Below are 23,510 nucleotides of genomic sequence, written 5' to 3'. Positions count from 1 at the left end.
TTACACTTGTGAAAATTTTAGGGACAAAATGCAAGACTTTTTTCAACTACCTCCTTTATTTCATTTGTAATATTTACATTAGCTTAAATTTCACGTGCACATCATCATACAGTACGAAGCCTTATACCAATTACATGCAAGTGCATTATTTTATTCAGTACCCCACTACAAAAAAAATGCTGTCAGTTGCCGTCATGAAGATGGGTGAAATATTCTTTTAGCCAGGTGGCTGGTACTTGGTCAGCTATCTTAGGTATTTATATAGCCCTCATGCCTGTAGTATCTGAGCACTTAGCAATCTTGTAATTTATTTATCCTCACAATACCTCTGAGAGGTAGGGAAGTGCTATTGTTTTTCAAAGAGTGCCCCTGTGGGTGCTTCACTTTAGGTGTCTTGTCGCCCTGCACTTGTAATCGGAGATTTGTGGTAGCAGAGCCCGGCTGGGCAGCACATGCATCGTAGCCATCTTGAGCCTCTCAGAGTGGTTACATAGCGGTGTGCAGCCAACTATCCCCCTTCTCTACTGCCTTTGGCTTGAGTCTGAGTGATCAGCAGTGCCCTCCCTGACCTCAGATAAGATTAATGGTAGATAGTTTATAATGATAGCGTTAGATTAGTTGTGGTTAGCTTCCCTATCCCTTTACCCTACTCTAATTTCTTTAATTTTCATTTAAAACAAAATTCCATTCACCTTCCCTGTCTTCTCATGTCTCTCCAGCAGGCATACAGCTTTAGCCTCAAACAAGAGACCGATTCCCTCAGGCATGCCCGGCTCACCTAGCTTTAAACGCTGCCTGGCTTGCAGACTTTCCATACCAGTCTCTGACACCCATGCTCAGTGTGTCCACTTCCTTGGTGTGACACATATTACTCAAAAGTTCCCACGCTGCAGAAAACTGACAGCCAAGACAAAAAAAAGCCAGAGATCTCCAACTGAAGCTCCTCATGATGGAGAAATCCCTCAGGCCAGTCTCCGACCCCGAGACTGGCCTGGCCAACGTTCGCCAGAGGCAGCCTCTGACAGGGGCTCCACTTCAACAACGGCTGCCAAGGAGCCTAGAAAGACTACCAAAAAGTGATCACAGACATCCCCGCACTGAGGATCGCCTAAAAGAAAGTGATCTCCAACTGAAAAATCTGCCCCAGTGCCAACAGCACAGAGAGCACTGGACCACGAGACACCAGGAACATCTGGCACCAAAGGTTCCTGAAGAGTTAAAGACCCTATTCAGGCAAGCTCTATAGGAAATTCACACACTAAAGTAAAACCTACCAGCTCAGCACCCAGTGAAGAAGCTCTCGGCACCAAGCTGTACAATGGCGCCACCTGCTGTACCTATGCCACACGACTCTAAATCGTCAGCACCAGTAGCTTCCACCATGCCATCTCCAGCACTGAGCCTCACAGTTCTGCAGCAATTCATGAGGCATGCGGACCTGATAGTGGTCTCAACACCTGAATTTTCTTTACTTAGTACAGAGGGTACCCATCCAGATCAGTACCAAGCCAGCTGACTACTCCCTGCAGATCAGCCCCTCTTATCTCCAGTGATGAGGAAAAAGAGGATAACGCAGCAATATACACTCCATGACACTCCTAACCCAAGCCAGGACCATTTCATCACCAAGCACCTGCGGATATATGAGGATGGTATGGTGACCCCTGGGCACCTCTCCCATACCATTCCCACCTAACTGGTCATTCTGGGATCCCTGGGCAATATATAGGGCCCAAAACCGCAGGCCCCCTGGCCCGCCTAAGTCCAGAACAGCCAGGTCCTCTTCACCAACTGCCCTAGCACTCTCAGAAACACAAGAGGAAGAGACCAAGGAACCTGAGGACACAGCCAAACATGATACTTCGCTGCCTACTCAGCTCTCATCTTTATTACCGGACGAAACCATAATGCCACCCAAACACACACTATGGGGGATGATTTCAAATCCTTTCAGGACCTCTTCAAAAGGGTTGTGTTTCATTGGCACGACCCAGAAGCCCATCATAACATACTCCATGCATCCTGTCACATTGCACTCCTTATTCTTTATGGAAATATGCTTATGTTATGGATATGACATAACTGAGATGTACTTATGCAAGATTGGTCTTGTAAGGTATCATTGGAAAGGTTATAATTTACTGGATGTGATTATCCAATTTTTGTGCATATATCATTTCTGTATCTAAAGTTTGGAATATGGACTATGTAATCATCACAACTGGGTGTGTATTGGGAAGACACCCACCAGACAACAGGCTGTCAGATTTGATGAGCCATCAGGAAGGGACAACAAAACCATGATGATATTAATCTCTCTCCTGCCTGGGAGGCATCCAGGGATGTAACTGTGACACTACTAGGTCAGGTGGTCTTGTCATCTGACACTAAACATTATCTGGGACTTTTTGTAACTTCCCACTGACAGGGGTGAGGGGGGGGTTAAGCTTGGAAAACAAAGGATTCCTGCCTTATATAAATCCTATTTAAGAGTGGAGAGGAAGGCAAACGGGACTCCTCCTCCCCATAGCCTGTCTGCCCAAAAAGAAAGACTGCTAAAGCCACCTGAAGGGAAGGCGGGGGTGTGTCCAAACTGAGACAGGGGTCCAGTCTGAAAAGAACTATAAGTGCAAGTCTGAACCACGGAAACTTTGCAACCTGCCTAAAATAACATTATGGGTAAGAAATTACATTTTGTAACCTGTTTCTTAAGTATATTGAGCTTAGTTTTCGTACTTAGGTGTATTTGCTCAGTAATCTATTTTGTTCTGTCTGTTATCTCTTATATTCACTTAAAATTACCTTTTGTAGTTAATAAACTTATTTCTTGTTTATAATATAACCCCATGTGTACAATTCATAATTGAAGGTGCGGGGTAAGAGGCTGTGCATACCTTCCTCCACACTGAGGGAGGAGGCAGATTTCATAATATATCTTTGGATCTGCACTCCAAGGGAGGTGGACACCTGAGTGCTTGGGCAAGTCCCTTAAACTGAGCCTTCCCAGAACTGATCTCAGTGTCTGTTTCGTTCTGCAATTTGGTGTGGCCCTGTCTGTGTGTGTGCTGGAGGAAGCTTAATAGCTTGGTCAGCAAGACAGGTAAAAAGGGTGCCTAGGTTGGCATAACAGGCAGGCTCAGTGGTATCTCAGCACATCAAGTGGCATCCAAAGGGGGGCAACCCGTGACACATCCCCAGCAGCAAAGATATCCTTGCCAATTAACAATGCTATCATGGAGCCTGCAAAAATAATCTGGCAAACACCTGCTACAGCACCACCTTCATGTAAGAGGTCTGACAAAAAAATATTGTGTGACAGCAAAAGAGGCTGAATATTTATTCACATACCTCGCACCAAACTCAGTGGTGGAGGTGGTCAATCAAAGGGGGAAACAACACCAGTCCCAAATGACCCCATATGATAAGGAGTGGAAAAGGCTAGACCTTTTCGGGTGGAAGCCTATTCCTCAGCTACACTTCAGTTCCACATAGCCAACTATGCAGCCCTGCTGGCTAAATATACACACAATCTGTTCTCCAAAATGTCATAATTTATTGAAAATTTACCAGATGACAAAAAAAGAAGAATATAAGGAGAACATTTCCAAAGGGGGTCTCATCGTCAGGATGGCCCTACAGGCCTCTCTTGACTCCGCAGACACGGCAGCACGATCCATCGCAACATCCATGGTCATGTGCCATGCATCCTGGCTCCATCTCTCCGGATTCCCAAGGGAGATCCAGGCAATGGTTGAGGACCTCCTCTTCGAAGGTCAAAAACAATTCGCAGACAAAACCGATATATCTTTACACACCCTGAGGACTCAAGGGCAACCTTAAAAACCATGGACATAGAATCATAGAATATCGGGGTTGGAAGGGACCTCCGGAGGTCATCTAGTCCAACCCCCTGCTCAAAGCAGGACCAATCCCCAACTAAATCATCCCAGCCAGGGCTTTGTCAAGCCTGACCTTAAAAACTTCTAAGGAAGGAGGTTCCACCACCTCCCTAGGTAACCCATTCCAGTGTTTCACCACCCTCTTAGTGAAAAAGTTTTTCCTAATATCAAACCTAAACCTCCCCCACTGCAACTTGAGACCATTACTCCTTGTTCTGTCATCTGCTATCACTGAGAACAGCCTAGATCCATCCTCTTTGGAACCCCTTTTCAGGTAGTTGAAAGCAGCTATCAAATCCCCCTTCATTCTTCTCTTCCGCAGACTAAACAATCCCAGTTCCCTCAGCCTCTCCTCATAACTCATGTCTTCCAGTCCCCTAATCATTTTTGTTGCCCTCCTCTGGACGTTTTCCAATTTTTCCACATCCTTCTTGCAGTGTGAGGCCCAAAACTGGACATCTATGTACCTGCAAACAAAAAGAAACAAGGGAGGTTTTACAACCAGAGATTCCGGTCTACGTCATACTCTCAGCCCCAAAGACAGTACAAGCAACGGCTTAAACAAAGATAGAACAGACTTCGGCAGAACCAAGATCAGCCTTTGATGTCTCAACAGTCCATCTCTAGACAATTATTTTGAAGGTGTGGTCAAGTGCACGAGACCTCTACACTTTCTGACTCCGAAACCAGAAATGGTCCCCTGTCCATTCTGAAACCACCTGTCACCATGGTACCCAGTCTGGAACACCATTATGACATACAAATGGATTTTAGAAATTATCCAGAGGGCTACTCCATCCCCTTTATTTCTAGCCCACCTACCCACCCCTCTTCCCTGTCCCTCTTCAGGGATACCTTTCACGAGCACCTGTTACAACAGGAAATAAACCACCTCGTACAATTAGGTACCATGGAACCTGTACCATTGCAATACAAGGGGAGATATTTTTATTCACACTACTTTCTAACTCAGAAAAAGACCGGTGGATGGAGACCCATCCTGGATTTATGCAAACTCGTCAAATTCATGAGAACACAACATTTCAAAATGGTGACTCTAACCACAATAATTCTGGCATTAGAAAAGGGAGATTGGCTCTCAGCCCTCGACCTGCAGAATGCTTATTTTCATATTACCATCCACCATCACACATAAGATTCCTGAGATTCACCATAGGGAAACAGCATTTCCAATACAGAGTAGTACCCTTTGGCCTATCCACTGCCCCAAGGGTTTTTTCCAAGGTTCTCGCTGTCATTGCAGCTCATTTCTGCAGACACAGAGTAATATTTCCATATTTGGATAACAGCCTCATATGAGCATGAACACAACAAGGAGCAATAAATGCCACGCAGAGCACAATAACCCTTTTCATGAACCTAGGATTGCAAATAAATGTGCAAAAGTCCCCCCTGGTTCCTGTCCAAAAGTTGGAATTCTTAGGAGCCTGTCTCACTCTCTAACAGCAATGCTACCCCACTAGTGCTTCCTCACTCCAGTCAATCTAATTTCAGCAGTGAGGGGAAGCCCACAAACATCCTTCAGAACGTGTTTAAAACTCTTGGGGCACATGCTGGCAACAACGTTTGTTGTCAAACGTGCCAGACTCCACATGTGATGCTTGCAGGCCTGGCTTTGAAGAGTGTATGTACTGCACAGACACACTCTCAACAGATGCCTCACAATGCTACGCAGAAATTAAAATACTCGTTAACATGGTGGACACAATCAAACAATGTCTTCTCAGGAGTCCCTTTTCAACAAAGAACTCCAACCATGACAATGACGACAGACACTTCCCTAATAGGTTGGGGGGCACACATACTCAACAATACGGTACAAGGCCACTGATCGCCAGCGGAGTCCAACCTGCACATAAACTTACCAGAGCTAAGGGCTGTCCGAAATGCATGCGACCATTTTCCCCCTCTAATCAAGAACTATGCCATCAAGATCCTTATGGACAATACTGCATGTATGTTTTAGATAAACCGCCAAGGGGAATTACGATCATACTCTCTATGTACAGAGGCAATACGACTTTGGAATTGTTGCAACACCAACAACATAGAGATATTGGCATCCTATCTGCTGGGATGTCAGAATACAGCAGCAGATATACTAAGCAGGGACTTCTCACAAACCCACAAATGGGAGATGGATCCTGAAATTCTCAAACCCATATTCAAACTATAGGGGTTCCCCACCATAGATCTATTTTCAACAGCTCAGAACACCAAGTGCCCACAATATTGTTCCAGGGCGGGATTGGGAGACCAATCCCTAGGCAATGCTCTCCTCATAAAATGGGAGGCACCACTGATGTACGCATTTCCTCCAACTCCACTCCTAAGCCGAGTCATTCACAAGATCAAGCAGGATAAATCCAGGGTTATTCTCATAGCACCTACATGGCCCAGAAAAACTTGGTTCCCATATCTGTGTCTAATGGCAGTGAAGCCTCCTCAAACCATTCCCCTAGTACCTCACCTTCTAGGACAAGAAGCAGGATGTGTCTGCCATCCCAACCTCGCAGTCCTCCACCTCAAGGCCTGATTACTCCATGGCTGACTGGGATCAAGGAAGCCTGTTCTCAGGAAGTAAAAGATATATTACTGAACGGTTGGAGACTAAGCACAAGAAAGATGTATATCCATAAGTGGAAATGAGTCTGCACCTGGTGCCAAGATAATCAGATCTTACCACAATTGTCCCCGTCCCCCCACTGAGGATTCTGGACTATATTCTAGTGTAGCCTATAGGATTAACCTGGTTTACATTAAAGTAAGTCCAGCTGTAATGCTAGGGACCTACAGGCCATATCCTGTATGCTGAGCTAAGGCAAAGTTAGCATATCTATGTCTGAGACCTTTCACCCAGATAGCAAAGTTGGCTTACATATGTCTGAGACCTTTCACCTAGATAGATAGATAATGGAAGAATGGCATAGGGGGTTTCCAAGTCTGTACCCACAAACTTAACAGGTACACCACAAGGAAAGAATCAAAATAACCGGAGAACAAAAATAACATATGTGCATATGTACATGTCATTAATACGTACAAACATACTAGCCTATGGAGTAAGTGTACCCTAACATTTTTGTGGGTGAGGAATGAAATTAGAACATAGGAGGAAGGATTTCAGGCACTTGTACCCTATAAAAGAGATGACCCACCTTGCTAGAAATCGATCTATCTACGACAACTACTACTATTGGTAGGCTGTACTTGTTTTTCTTAACTTTCTAAGTTCCAAGGGGACTAGAATAAGCTTGGTTTCTCTAAGCTTTTGTTCTTAGTTTTGTTTATTAGGTTGTGATTTTAAGTTTAAGTTAGTTAAGTAAACTCTAAGTTAGCTTTGATAGCTCTTAGCATTAGCTTCTTATAAGTGGTGCACCTCTCACTCAAGAATTGAGAAACCTGACTACTTAATTTATTTTAATAAAAAGTCTTTAAGGCTACATCTGTCTCAGTATGAGCTTCCTGTCATGCCCCTGAGGGTCCTTTGTAAATTCTGGGGAGCCTGATTTGGGACAAGAACTTTTATCTTCTGATCAAACAGATTGGCGAACCTAAAACCCATACTATCCAAATTAATATTATTAGCACCCTAAATCAGGCAACACTAGAACTTAAAAAATCAGGGCTATCCACAAGTTCCAAGAGTACATTTGGCTGCTATTACCTCCTTCCACAACAAGGTGGACGGGGTCACTATGTTTGCTCACCCAACGATTAAATGCTTCCTTAAAGGCATTGAAGACACTTATCCCACAATAAGCAACCCTATACCTATGTGGGAACTCAACCTTGTGCTACGCGGACTCATGGGAAAGCCATGAAGACAGTGCAGCACCTAGAGCTGGGCAAACAATGGATTTTTTTGGTTCACTGGCAATTCTGAAAATTTAGCAAAAAAATGTTTTGGGTCAAACCAAAAACAATTTTTTTCAGAATTTTTGGCAAATCAAAAAGTTGGAAAACATTTTGGGTCAGATCAAATGAAAGATTTCATTCAACCCAACTCAAAAATTTTTGTTTTGATTTCAGGCATTTTAACGAAAGCAAAAGAGGACTAAATTCACAAAACAGCAGGAAGTGGTAGTGCCCTCCTTATAACGTTTAGCCCAGTAGTTATGGCATTCATCTGGAATGTGGTGGGAGGCTGGGGTTCAATTCCTGCCTGTGCTGGATGTGGAGAAGGGATTTGAAGTTAGATCTCCCACATTGCAGGAGAGTGCCCTAACCACTGGGCTGTGGGTTATTTTGGTGTGGAAATCTTCTGGGGTGAAGCTGTTCCACTTTATAGATAGATAGATAGATAGATAGTCATTGGAGTAGGGACTTGACCTTGGGTTTCCCACATCGCAGGTTAGTGCCCTACCACTACCCTTATAGAGGCATTTTCACTCTTTTTCTCTGGACTATTCATTGTCATTCTGAATTACTGTGAATTGCCACTATGAATGACAAAGTCTAAACAAATGAAAACATTTTGATTGTTCAATTCAGACAAAACTATTTGGTGAACTTGATGCGAATTCACAAATAGTTTCAGGTTGACCGAAATGTTTCTTTGAAAAACTGCCACCTGTCTTCTATTGTTTTTCCCCTTAGACTTGTTTCTCATGGGACCTTACCTACCAACTCCCTGAGTTTGCTAAAGTCTGCCTTCTTGAAATCCAGTGTCTTTATTTTGCTTTTCTCCCTCCTACCATGATTAGGGCTTCTAGGTATACTCAGGTATAGCCTTAGTTCAGCAATTGGTGGCCAGCAATCAGTATAGGGCACTAGTGTACCTTACTACAACAGTTTTATTGCCTCACAGCCTTATGGTAGCATATGGTCTTTTAAGTGTACTGTACTTTTAAGTGTAGATGATGGACTACTTTAAGTCTCTGAAAGTACTGGTTAAAAAAAAAGACATAAATATATAACAGATGCATAAATGGACCTTGGAATAAATGTACTCTGGACATAGAACCATCATTACATCCTTCACAATCAAGTTTTTTCATGAGCTCATGTGGTGTACACATGTGTGCAGTTAGCAGTGCTCTTAGGTTCAGTGTGGAAGACTTAGTAATTCAAGGTGGAACTTGCTTCTTTGTTCACTTTGTGATCTCCCCGTCCCTTCTCTCCAAGTATATTGTGTTTGGCTTCTGTTTACACTTACAGTTGTTTTGCTAATACTTGGTTTGGCGCCTTTTCAGATTTACCAACTAATATTAATTGATAAGCAAAGAAACTAATATTATTTGATAGGTAAATCACTACAAGTAAAGTAGTGCGGGCAGATGGTATAGGGCATGCAAAGAAAACAGTAAGCAGTCTTAAACCTGTGTTACTTTTAAAAAAATCCTTTAAAATACAGCACAGTGTCCAACCATTAAATCAACATATCACATTTAAGAAATGAGAATATTTATTTAAACAAGATCAGGTTGGTGTTTTTGTGTCCATGTAATAATGCACGTTTATCTTTCTTTTGTCTTTCATGTACTTAAGTCATAATTGCCAGCAATTTTATATACATTAGGGCAGAAAATTATCTAACATGTAGCAGTATGCTCTTTCAGTGTCAGCAGTATGCCTCTGCCACTCTATTCTTATTTCCTTTTCACCAAAGGCAAAAACACATACTTCCTTATTTTCCCATTGTGCTGTGGAAATAGGGACCTGGATGAAAGCCATTTGATTTAAACTTAATCTAGATAAGACTGACGAGATGCTGATTGGCAGGGAGAAGCATTTATGGAACTGGCAAAATCGATGACCACTTTCTCAATTGAGGATGTCTGCCAATTGACTGTCAATGTGCTTTGTGATCCTGTGGTCTGACTAGATTCATCATTGCTCATGGACTACCAGTTAACATCACAGGCCAGATGGGTCTTCTTTCATCTTTGAATTCCTTGCTTTTCCCTCAGATGCTGATCTTGTCATAGTTATCCCTGTGGGACCGTCATTCAGAAGCCTCCATTAATGCAGACGCCCACATTCTGAGCAAGGGCATATTATAACTGTGCTCAACAAATATTAAACCTGTATTCTGTACTGGCTGCCAATCAATTTGTGTGTAAAACTGAAGTTGCCCTAAATAATCTTAAATAGCCTAGGTCATAGCTACCTTGGAGACAGCATATTCCTCTATAATTTACCATGCTTTCTGCACACATTACTCCTGCGGAATTCTGTGCCACTGCACATGCACAATTCATGTCCCCCGCAGATTCTTTTGCTTCCCTGCAGAAAAATGTTGGTTTGGGTGCCCGGAGCAGCTGGCAAAGAGGTAAATCATTGGGGTGTGTGTGTATGGCGGATGGGGAGGGATGCCCTGGCCGGTGGCTCCTATCGTGCACTGTGCTCAGTTGCTAGTACCAGCTGGGCTGGGGGGCAGGGGAGGACAGGACTTGCTCTTTCCCTGCATGGAGCGGCCAAGTCAGACCCTCCTCCAGCTGCAGGAAGCCCTGAAACTCCCCCCCACCAACGCTTCTTGCCCCCATTGCGCCTCAGCTAGGAGGGGAGGGATAATTGTACAGGAAGCTGCACCCCTGTCTGCACAACCCCCATGCATCTGGACCCCCCCCCCATACTCAGAGAACCTTCTCACCCCACATCTGGATACCCGCACAATAAGCCCCTCCACACTTGGATCCTGCCGGGCTGACCCTGCCTTCCCACACCTGGTGCACCTGGCACTGAGGGGCAGGGCCCCGTGGTGTTTCTAGGGCAGGCCCGGCCCTTGCGCGGCATCAGGGTTGGGTGCAGCCTCACAGCTGAGTCCATGTCCCTGTGGGCGGGGGGTTCCAGGGTGATCTCTCCCCTTCATGCATCCAGTGACCTGTGCTCCCCACTGCCATACTGGAGCATCAGCATTTATTTACTGACAAAATTTGCAGAATTTTAAAATATTGTGCACAGAATTTTTATTTTTTTTGGTGTACAATTTTTACTTTTTTGGTGCAGAATTCTCTCAGGAGTAATACATCACATCTTGAGCACTTACGCTAGTTGCCAGCAGAGTAAAATTCAAGGAAGCAAGGAACAGGGAATTCGAAAGAGCAGGTCCTCTATAATGTTTTGGGGTTCAACCCAGACCAGTAAGGGGTTATGTCATTGCCTGGCCTGCAACTCTGGATGCCTTAAATGCTATGCTGCTGTGGCTTACAACCCTGACGTCAACAGCTCACATACACCCTGGCTTCTACCACCCAGTTGCTTTTTGCAGAGTGAACCTCCTACTCCTGAATTTTCCCAAAATTATCTACATCTCTAGTGTCCTGCCCTCTCCTGGAATACGCACAGAAGTTAAGTTTGTTGCTCCTTTAAAGAGTCAATACACTGCAGCTCATTAATTTAACTAGTTTTTGACAAATATTATTATTTCAATTACAGCACTGACCTGGTTTATGATAAAAGTAAAACAAGTTTATTTAATCACAGAGAGGTTTTAAGTGAGTTCAAATATAAAGAATAAAGATAGAAAGTGTTACAAGTTTATAAGACTAAAACTTAATTTCATCAAGTTACAATCTAAATTTAGTTCCCAGAGATTTCAGCCCCCTTGGCTGAAGGGACCCAATGTTCTATGATTTCAAGAGCTGCAGCATAGAATCCCCCAAGTGGTAGACAACTATGGGGTTCTTTCCCCTTTCTTTTTATAGTCCAGTAAACCTTGGAAATGTATTCTTTGAAAAGTAAGCCCAGATAAAGTGCCTTTTCCTTGCTGGGTGTGGATGCCATGCTGTTGGTGTAAACTCCATACTGTCTTCTCTCCTGCTGGTGATTCTTACAATGCAAATTATCCCTTCTTGCAACTTCCGATACAAATGAATAGCCCACTGAATTTGTCCTCACTTGATTTGAGGTGTTAGCCTCTTTCCTTTGTCTGAAGAAAACCTGTTGATCAAGTCCCCTGGACATGCCTGTTTAAATACAGTTTAGTCATGAATTTCTACCATATATCTATAAAGTATTTTGTGTGTTTACCATATATACATTGCACAAGAATATTAATGATCAGTGACTTACTAGTTTTCCAGTGATATATTATGACATGCCATCTTTGGGGCAAATGTCATGACAACAGGGTGTAGTGAGTATGTCAGGCCTGATGAGTTGCTGACACAGAATAGTAAGCCACCAGTAGGGCTCTGAGTCCCACCCTCATCTCTAGAGTTTGCTTCTGCTAGAAATATATCTAAACCCGAGCCTAGCCACATTCAAGAATCACTGTGAGATCCACTTACTTTTATCCTTCATGGCTCTGCAGATCTCCATTGTGAGAGATTGTGTGACCTGCAACAAAACCAGTTTCAAGGCAGTTTGCCATGGTAGGATGTGTATGTGAGTCTCTCTTCTAGAAATCTAGAGCCAAGGGTTTAAAAGCCCCAATGCCACAATTGTCTCTTAGTTTCTCTTTTTTACATGAGACAGAGAAAATGCATAGCCTGGGCATTTTCTTGGGATATGTGTTAGAATAATTAGTGTATTGTTTGAACTTAAATTATTAGTTTAATACTTTGTTCGTAGTTAGCTGTTTATCATTTTATGAATATGCAGAAATTGGTCTAATGAAAGTCATGTTCTAAGAGTTGTCAGGGTTTGCCTCTATGGAACCCAGTGATTAGCTTGTCTTTGTAAGAAAGGTAGATTGTCTTCTAGCTGATGCTCTCAATGACCAGATCTCAAGGCAATGGTTCAACCAGATACTACCCAGAGGACTCACATTATCCATGATCTTATTGAGACTGAGGGCCATCTGATTTCATTGTGGGCTTTTCTCATTCAACTTTCCTCATTGGAAGGATGGCATAGGAGGTGCTTATAGACAACATTCTGTGGCAAATTTATTTGAATTGACACACAGATCCCAGTTTGGTATGTTGTGTCAACAAGGGCTATTGATAGATGCTTCCAAAACAGGGAAATGCCTTCAACTTGCATTTTGGTAGCCGTGAAAAATAACCAGAAGATAACTTAAGTGTCCGGTTTGTTGACACAAATATTCATGGAAAGTGAAGGTCAGTATTCTGTTTAGAAGGAGCTAATGTACAGCATGCTTATCCAATCATGGAAAGAGGTGCTAGAAGGCTGGCATTGCTTTACTATGGGGGCAGAATTTAGGTATCTATGTGTGGTCTATGGTGTAAAGTACTTATGGTAATGGTAAGGTGTGAATGGTGGAGTAGAGGTTCTGTATTGTTAGATGGCTTAACTTTTCATGGGCTTGATTTTGTGTTTTTTGTGCCACTTGTGTGTGTGGCAACTTTAACTGTTTCATTATAAAGTATTTTGTTCATGAAGTAAATGTCTTGTTGGATATACAAGAACACCTATTTAAATATAAAATTCATTAACACATTTTGAAAATTATTTTTATGTGTTTTGTAGGTCAAATGTGTATGGCTTATACTGCTTCACAGTGATTTATTTTTAAACATATTAATTCAGTAAAAGGAAAAAACAATAATACATATCTTTGTATGGTGTGTATACTGGTGGATTGCTTGCAGAGTAAAAGGTTTAGATATATTTTGGTTTCAAACACATTGAGGTCACAATAGGTTTGTGCCCTATATTAATAGTTAACATTAGAAAAATGTGCAATTTTGTCTTAATTGTGAGGTAATTAAAATAAATTATTGGCCCTAATCCTGCAGTTGGAGCCATCTGGTTCTTACACTGCATTGAGCTCCAGTGATTTCCATGGTCCTTTCCATGGGGCTAATGGCCTGACAGCCAGATTGAGACCATTGTTGTTAATAATTATTTATTATTTGTATTGTGGTAGCAACCAAAGGCCCCAATCAGGATTGAGGCCCCATTTTGGTAGGCCCTGTACACAGGAAGAACACAGGAAGATGTGGTCCTAAGCAGCTTACAATCTATTTTAATAATATTCCATTTTTTTTCTTTTAGCATAAGGCGGCATCAAGAACGGAGAGCAATTTTAACTCCAATTTTAACAGATTTCACAGTGCGAATAACTGCAGCTCCTGCAATCATTTTCACAAAAGTAATTTCACCAGAAAACTTGCACACAGAGGTTAGTACAAATTTTAAACAAAAATAACTGAGTTTTTAACATGTACATTATTGTTCCCTTAGAAAATTTTAATCTTCATAGAAAATATTATATTAAACAATATTAAAATAGTGTGTTTACGGAAAAAGGAATAGATTTTTTTAAACTGTTCGTATGGCTTCTGTAATTTTGGTAATTAACTATGGCACAGTTATAGTTTATTATTTGCATTGTTTGAACAGTTATTTTTATTTAATTACATTATGATAGCACTCAAAGGCCTCATCATGACTATGATCTCATTGTGCTAGGTGCTGTACAAACACCCAGAAATAGTTTGTGTCCCTAAGAGCTTACAATCTCTTGTCAAAAACCAGATGAAAGGAGGGGAAACATGATACATCAGACATATGAAGTGGTCAGATTTATGGTAGGCACACTGCAGAATTCTTAAAGGATTTATAACTAAAAGAGTTGAGAAGACATGATCCAATGCAATATTTAAGAAACACTATTTTCATGGGCCCCATAAAAGCAAACCGGAAAACTACATTATCTCTACAAATATCAAATAAACAGGGTGCTACAGTCAGATTTCCAAAGGCATACTACTTTTCATAGTAGGAGTCATAGGGATACCTCAGGATATTCCAAATTGACTAGAAAGATTTAACAGTAACTTTTACCAGTCTGTGGGTCAGCTCATTAGAGGAGCTTGTTACACACAAGAGACTGTGGTTCATTTCTTGGCATTAGCACCCGGGTAGGGAATTTAAAACACATTATTTGGAGGGAGGTGCCAGTCATTGTTTGCCAGCTAGCAGGAGTGATTTTTCATAATAGCTACCTCCTGGGAAGGGCAAAACCTAGGAATGAAAATCATATTTGCACATTTGTAACAGGTGCAAGTTGATGGAGAAGGAACAGATATTAATTACATGAGGGAAAGATTGCAGTGAGTTTGTGTTTCGTGTAGAGTGCCATCACAAGTGTGGGAAGGAGAGAGTTTTAAATTAAAAGAAAATTCAGGAGATAGCTGAGATGCATGGAAAGGATTCAGCAAAAAGAAACATTTGAACATTACTATTGCTCACATTCAGGAATTTAAATGTTTTGGCTAGTCAGGTTCTCTTTGAATCTATTCTTTAGGGGACGCTTAAGGATGAAGGGTGGGGTCTACTATAGATTACCAAGAATGTGAACATTATTCACATGTCCTTCATGAGAAGGGGCAATGCTTCTGCTTATTAAGCAAACCTCCTGGATTGGTTCTGTTGTTCATCTCTGAATCATTTGCCAACAATGGTCAAGAGCTTTAGTTTTGTTATAACACCAGTAAAATAGTGGTCATCCAGCTAACTCTGCCAAGATATTAACAGTGGTTTACAGGCAAAGAGAAATCAATTAGGCTGGTTATCTTTGAGTTCCAACATATGATTTCATTATAAATGGAGCTGAGCTTATATTCCAAAAAAGTATATCTTCTTGGAAGGACAAGGCGAAGAAGAAATGTAGTTCATTGCCAAGCAAATGAAAAACAAAAATCTGACAATTTAGTGTTTGATATTACAAAGAAATGAAAAAAAAACCTCACACATGAAACACTTTACATACAAGATTTGTGTTAATGGTTACTTATGCTGTTGAAAGCAAATCAAGGTATCAAACACACCTTCATTAAAAGTCTTACTACTGGCACACCATTCTTTGCTACTAAAAGAGATAAATAGATTTAACATCCCAGTTAACATTGTATAAATGGCTTAAATTGGGTATGGCAGAGAATTGTGATATAGTTACCTTTAAAATGTAAATTATCTGCCTTGTAGCTAGTATCTGACATGTTTTTTTCTCCACAGGAGATTTTAGTGTGCGGTCATTCTTTGGAGGTGAATTTGACCACAAACCTGGACTTCTTCCTCAGCGTAGCTCAAGTACAACTTCTACAGCAGCTAGTACAAGCCAATTTGGTTGGACTGGAGCCTTCCGACAAGATTACTGAGGTAGGTTATATAACCTGTTTTCTTTTAGAATTACTGTGGCTCACATCAGACATTTACATTATGTATGGTGGTAGAAAAAATGTGTAAGTAAATGAATTACACACGTTATTGTTTATCGAGCTTTACTTATACTGTACTCCACTGTTATTTTGAAAATTAAGCTGTGCCTACTGCTTTGTTAATTACAAATACTCTTTAGGAAGTCACTGTGGGCTGGCTTTGTAAAAGCTTCCTCATGAGAGGACATTGATCAGGAGACATGGGAGGATGAAAGGCACATGGATTTTAAGATGGATTTTAAGGCAGAAGGCTTTAAGGTTATTAATGTTTAACTTTTATGGAAGACTCAACAACCTACGTCCCCCCTGCCCCCAAGATATACCACTCATTTACTTTAATCAGTGTTAAATAACCTCCATGCCAAACCAATATTCAGGGTTGATCCCCTTCACTCTAACCTCTAGGATTCAGCCCACCTTTGAATCATCTTGCACTCCCCCTCCGAGTAGAAAGGAGAATACACATAAAAGGTACCTCAGTCTATGAACACTTAACATCTCCCCTTCTTCTTTGCAACTAATAGGGTCCACCAGCCATCACCCGGGTCTCTCATTCATGTTTACTTCAAGGTGCCAGCCCCTATCAGCCTGACACTGGCAATGAACACCAGTCACAAGTTGCAACAAAATTACAAACTTCCCACTTACTAAATTTTGAACTTTTAAATTCTGTCCTTATTCATTAAAACTAGGCCTCCGACCAACAAGTCACCTTGCCCCCTGGAAAAAAATCCCGATCCACAAAATTGGAGATCTGATCAGACCCACAGCATCTTGGTAACACAGCTCATATTATACCTCAGTTATAGGGCGGCATGAGGCCGGGCAGCCGCAGCAACTCCAGTAGAATGACTGCTACATGTCCTAAGAGCTTCATCGGTAGCAGGGGAACGCATGAGACAATCAATTCTCCGTTTCCCTCTCAAAGTCTAGCAATTGGGTGGTAGGGAGAGGTGGAGAAATCTCTCCTGCCCTCCATGTACTTACCCTCCCTGCCCAGGCACAATCTCCACATGCATTCTGAGCTGGGGGGAAGAGGAAGTGCTCTGAAGCAGCTGAGCCTGCACCTCCCTTCCCCCCTGCTCTCAGGACCCTAGGGGCTATCCCAGCTTAAGTCTCTGTCCCCTCTCCCTCACCGAGACGGGGGAAGGGGTGGGGCATTATTTCATTACACTTTTGAAACATTAACAATGTAATAAAAGAAATAGAGTGTATCTTTCTCTTCTTTGGATACTTTGCAGATCCACAGCCTCTTTTGGAAATGAGAATTGTAAGTAGGTATACTATGGGAATATCTTCAATAAATAACTTACAGGGCACTGTTTTCCCATCCCCTGTGGAATGCACAGAATCATAAACATTGAACGGATGCCCAGAACTTGAATTTTGAGTTGGTGCTGTGCAGAAGTCCTGCACTATTAGTGCTTAGTATGCAAACTTGCTGCAATAAAAGCCACTTACTAGATCATTTCAGAGTGCTTTTTCTTCACTATATCCAGAAGTGCCCATTTGTCCTTCATCAGTTCCTTCCATATACACTGTAGATAATTAATAAAGGAAAACATTTCTAGTTCAAGTTATTATTCTTAGTTATGTCATAAATAGTAAAACTATATCTGGAATAAGTACAGTGAAGGGTAATGATATGTTTTATTTCCATTACTCTTTTCTCCAGTTATTTTCTCTAAAATAACAAAGTAAAGCCAGCTTCACACCAGTGCCTCAATCCTTTTCTCCAGATGCCTTTCACCTCATGTTGCCTTCTTGAGTTTTCGGAGGGTGAAGTAATAGTTGATGGATGTGAACTGCCCTGCTCATATCAATGAGTTAAGTCTGAAATCTAGAAATGACAATTCAGATGTCAACACTGTTAACGATTCGACAGCTAACCATTTTAGCAGAAGCATCCAGCTATAATTATCCCACATTCCCCAGAGGGCCCATCTAAGTTGTAGCAGCCTCCCTGGACTGCCCTATGAGCTACAGTGCTGCCTGGAATCTGTGCTGCAGCTTAGCCCCCAGTCCTGCCTCCTGCACACCCCTTATACCAGAGCTTCCCTGACAGTCCTCAGAGGGCAACTCTACAGTTGTTTCACACAGTTCGTGAACCAGGGAATTCTCTCCCAGCCAGTTTCAAAGCTTTTACAGTCTCTTTAAGCCACTTCAGTCCTTTTACCTGGTATAACAGGGGCAGAGCAGGAGTGAAGATTTCACCCTATCTTTATATAAGTGCTGACTGTGTTTGATACTGTACAGAACACAGAAAAAGAGACAGTATCTGCCCTCAGGAGCTTACCTGCTAAATAGGCAGATAGTGTATAATGCACTGGGAGACCCAGAGGAAGGGCCCACGTATGAGATCCTCATAGTGAGCCTGGCTTTGCTTCCAATAGACAATGTATAAGGCCTCTCGTTCAAATCTGAGACAAGATAACGTGGCAGTGAGCTCCCAGGTTTTTAAAGAAACAGAAGTATTTGATTGTATAACAGACATTATGATTCATTCTGGTTGTAATTTTTATTCTGGAGAGAGTCCACAGATAAATTTCCAACACCAAAGATAAGCCCTTATGCTGCTGCTTTAAGAAATACTCAGAGCTCCGCAGGCATATAATGTTGAAATGGACCAGGTGAAAGTCTGTCATTTCACACATTTTAATGATACACAGCATGAGGGAATTGGGAAACTTTTAGTTCATGTTCCTTGTTTAGCATATTTTGTTTCTCTTCAGAGACACCTGGATAGGTCACATGTAACCAAGTAATAAACGTAGGTCACTAATAAAATATGCATTTGTGCATTCTCTAAAATGGAGGAGATGAGGGAATACCTTGAATTTCTTGAGGTTATGGCCTGTAAAAGAAATGTAAGTGTTTCACCTCCTGTTCATCCCCTGCTAAACACAATGGGAAGACTTGGCTTGAAACACATCTGACAGAGTTTTTGTTAAGAACCTGTCAAAGATAGTTTACATTTATGCTGACAAATTAGCCTGCAACTGAGGGCTTAGAACACTGAAATTTTCTAAGAATACAAGAACATAGTCTATAGTAATAAAACGTTTTAATACTTCAGATTTCTCTGTATAGTGGTGCTTTTCTTGTGGGTGGTGAATTCTTCAAGGGTCTCCAGGTGAAGATTTGAATACTTAAAGGTCTTTCTAGAAATATTGCATAATGGAATTGTTTAGGGGCAGATCATGGAACTTTGACGGTTGGTGGGAATGAGATTGCCTGTAGTATGCAATGTCCAGTTGACCGTAAACTTTGTATGGATAGCCTGGAGCCTGTCTCTTGTCTACTGTATGTTGAAAGAACTGGTCGGCCTGGAAGCAGGAAATGGAAAAAGGAACACTGCAAGTATAATGGAAAGACAAGAGAAAGATTAACATCAATCCATTCTTGCAGAGCAGTGTTTAATATCTACTAGCAACTCCCTTTATTTCTTAATATGTTTTTTTCAGCACTGTCAGATGTATTAAGTAACAAATATTTTTTCTAAATTCAAAAGTAAGGCAGGCTTATTACTTCCCCTGTTATGCTTAAGATCTCCCAGAAATGTGTTTATCTGGACACATCCATACAGTGCCAGAGGCATTCAACTTCCACTTCACACTGAGGGCACAAGGGTGTTTTGAATAAGGCAAGCTTATTTAAACTTTTGGACTGAAAAATGTCTTGTGTTGGCAATTAAATTAATTCATGGGTAGGCATAGAAAGATTAGATTTTTATCAGTAAATGTCAGTATAAGTGAATATCTCCATACATACACAAACTGACAAAAAATATTTCTGTCAATGATAATCAAAATGTACAGGTAGGCAAAGTAAGAAAAATGCTGCTAGAGAACTTAGTAGAGTTTGAGTTAAGGATATAAACGTAGTATATTTTGACATGTGATGTTGACAATTTGTGTTTTAATGGTTGTAAAGCTTTCATTTTTTGCATCTCAGCATCTGCTGTCATTAAACCTGTCTGAACCTGTCTATTTTCTATCACCCCTCCAAATTTTCCTACAATTATGAACATTTAAATAGATAAAAATTGAAAAAGTTTTAAAACAGAGATCGATATTGTCTGTCAAAATTATTTTTTTAAATTGAAATCTGCCAAGCCTGTTCATATGGCAGCTATTAGACAATGACATTGACTTCACATGTTCATTCCCAAGCTTCCCTCCTTTCTTTGGTTTCCATGTTTAAACCTTTATTCAATTCAGACCCCTTTTTCATTATCTTGATCAAGTCTCTTTATGCGCTGCTTGTAAATAAGTTTTGGTTAGCAGAAACCTTAATTTCGGTAGGATTTTTAACATATCTCATCTATCTGGAGTAACACTGCTTCACCACTACAAATGATGAACTCATACTTTGCTAGTTGGCTTTCATACAGTTTTGGGTGTTCTTGAGATATTATGGCCTGTGAGATGGACTGATTAAAGCTAGGATATAAACATTGATCTCATTATTGATGAAGATTGCCACAGCTCTTATTCAAGCTTGACAATTGAAATCTCCTCTCTGGCCTTGGGCCACCAACCTTTCCCTCCTCACATCGGTAGAAAAGCTGCTCATCTTGACGGTCCATTATTCTGATACCACCATCCTTGAATTGTCTCACTGCACTGGCTCACCTTTCTCCACACATTGTATATAAGCTTAATGTCTTCACCTTTATGGCTTTCCACCATTTATGTCCACCCTATCTGTCAAATCTAATTTCTTATTGGGAGGCTAACCGATGGGTTTGTTGTGCCAATAACACCAGCAAGGATTGCTTGCTTGTCTGCTTTTCCCACAAACATTTTTGTGCTTTCTCCCATGCTGCCTCCTATGCATGGGAACAACTCTGAGTAAGCATTCCCAGAGTTTCCATCTCATTCTCTTTTAAGTTTCTTTGCTTACTTCTGGCACTATTGCAATATGAGTACTCAGTAACAATAAGATGATCATCTGGATTGTTCAGGTCAGCCACACTTAAAGAATGGTGTTTAGATTCCTCTTCAAGAAACATTTTAACATCTTCCTTTTTTAGGAAAAGTTATCAAGAAGGTTGTGATGGGCCATCTCCAGATACACCTCAATTCCACATATGTGTATTGTATTTTAGTCTGGGTTCAACTATGATTATGGGATAGAGACCTTAGTGATTATATCGATTCCTGATTTCTTTCTATGATCACACAAACCTTAAGGTGGCCAACCTGATTCAATTAAATTTATCATTATCTTTTGATACTATTGAGGTGTTGTCGCATCTGGATGATCTTGTTTGAATGAATAGAGTTCCACTTCAGCTCCATCTTGTCATCCCTCCTGTTCAATGTGTATGTAAGCTACTTGGGGAGACTGAGAGATGTTTTGAGCTGCAGTATCATAAGTATAGTGCTGATACTTATTCACAAAGGACAAATACACTATTGATGCTACCTGATTGACTTTAGTGGAGGTGAGCTAGTACATACCAGCAGTGAAAATTGGGTTTCATTTTCATCAAACCTCTGTCCTACAGTTTCTTTAATTTCCCAGTAACTTGCCAAGATAAGGATGTGGATGAGCACAAGCTGGCTGTAACTAAAAACAGGAAGTGATGCTTATGGTAGGGAGAAGCATTTAGAGAAACAGGTGGCTCTTGAACTATTAGATACTGCTCCCAGAGTTAATCTTATTTAACATGTTATCTTAATAAATTATTCAGGAAAGGGGGCTAACAACGTGTTAGTGAACACTGTGGGTGATACTGTATTGGGATGGTTGTAAGCACCGGTGATGATTAGGAGTAATACTAAAGGATCTAGAGAGTTTCAAAATATGGACAGAAAACAAAACAATGGTAGTCAATTTGTTTAAATGCATGCTAATAATTCCAAGATGAAATAATCCAAAGCAGAGATTCAGTGAGTGGGAGATACTTGGAAAGCAATAATACTAAAAGAGTCCTAGGGTAATAGCAAACAATAAATCAGACATGAGTTTGCAATGAACTGTAGAAGCAAAAAAGGGCTATTCGGTTTAGTGCTGCAAATGTAAAAATCACACTCTGGAAGTGGGGGATAATGGCTCCTCTCTGTAGGACTCTCCTGTAGCTGTATCTGGAATATTGCTTTTAGTCTCTTCTTACACCCAAGACCCATTCCCACAAAGGGTTAATCTCTTGCTCTGTAGCTTTAGAGGCAGGGCCACACCTGTCAATCACAGCTAGTAGGACATTCTTCTGTCCACCTTTTTTGTTCCTTGTTCGTGCATTGCTCCCCTTCAGAGCCGCAGCTTTTCTCTGCCTGAGGTACATGCCAGCATAGTGAGAAACATGACTCCAAAAAATGCGTCTCTTGCTCTGCTCCTGTCTAGCCCCATTTAGAAGCTCCCCTGTGTTTCTTTCACCTGCAAGGGGGCCTCATCTATCTGCTCCTGTTATCTGGGGATGAAGCAACCTCCTCCAGCAGGGAGCCCTTTGAAGCATCTTACAAACTGGAATTTCAAAGAAAAATAAATGTTTAGGGGATTTGGGAATTGATTTATGAGGAAAGATGTTAGAGTCAAACACGCATAGTTTGGCTGAGAGGTGACAAGGGGGAAGAGTGGGGCTATAAATCTGCAAATATTTGAAGGGTGTAAACACCAAGGAAAGAAGAGAATTATTTAGGGTTGTAGAATGGATTTGAAGTAGGAGTTATATCATGAAATAAAAGAAAGGGATTGTTTAGGATGACTATCAGGAGTAAAATTTATGAAATCAATGTATTAAGCTGTGAAAACTTCTCCAAAGGGAAGTGATGGAAGACATCATAACTTAGGATATCTAAAACTTGACTGAAGCAAACACTTGAAAATAAACTATAGGAGATGGTCCTGCCCTTGCAAGGAAATTGATTAGATGATCCTAATAGAACTTTTTGATCTCTAATTTCTGTGTTCAATGTTCAAGAAATTCCATACACTTCACCTGCATTTCAAGCAACCATTTGCAGGACAGGTGAGATATTACCTTCAAAGACAAAGTAAGGTGAAAATTAGTGATGTTCATTCTCTGAAGGATAATAATTATTAAACATCTAAATCTTTTTTTAAATGAATAAAATAGGGCTTGAGTGTATTAAGACTGCCTGGTGCCTGTGGATTTAGCAGCAGTAATTAGTTCGTTGTTCATGAATATCAAGTAATCATCAGAGTAAACCCACTTACAAAAGTACCATATGTAAGGAATAACATATGTCTATTTTTTGAAAGCAGTGTTTAAGAGCAAGTTAAATGTTTATACTTTTTAATGAAATAAAAAACATATTTTAAGGGGGCAGGGAAGAACCACATCATTAAGGAAATCAAAGATGGCAGTGCTCTTTGATCTATGTACTCTAGACACATCCTGGACAAAAAACTTTAAATCATAAAACTAATTTAACTAATTTCCTTCTCCCTATCTACTAATCCATTTTTTCCCTCACTAATTTCCATTCTTCTGCAGTCTTCTTCTCATTGCCTAATCCATATGTGTCTATCTTGCCTTTCAGTAGGCTTA

The 23,510-nt window shown here is 40.9% G+C and overlaps 1 protein-coding gene across 7 annotated transcripts in view; it reads left to right on the top strand.

Annotated features, from left to right (window-relative positions):
• Positions 1 to 23,510, top strand: part of VPS13B (vacuolar protein sorting 13 homolog B) — a 921,287-nt gene that overhangs the window by 669,296 nt on the left and 228,481 nt on the right. For all 7 annotated transcript variants that reach the window (XM_073330465.1, XM_073330462.1, XM_073330464.1 and 4 more), the window contains exons 32-33: positions 13,827 to 13,953; positions 15,792 to 15,935. In XM_073330465.1, the coding sequence (XP_073186566.1) occupies positions 13,827 to 13,953; positions 15,792 to 15,935 (271 nt within the window). The remainder of the gene's footprint in view (positions 1 to 13,826; positions 13,954 to 15,791; positions 15,936 to 23,510) is intronic.

This window comes from Lepidochelys kempii, chromosome 2 (genome assembly GCF_965140265.1).
Source record: "Lepidochelys kempii isolate rLepKem1 chromosome 2, rLepKem1.hap2, whole genome shotgun sequence".
Lineage (NCBI taxonomy): Eukaryota > Metazoa > Chordata > Testudines > Cheloniidae > Lepidochelys > Lepidochelys kempii.
This window is presented reverse-complemented; position numbering and strand designations above follow the sequence as displayed.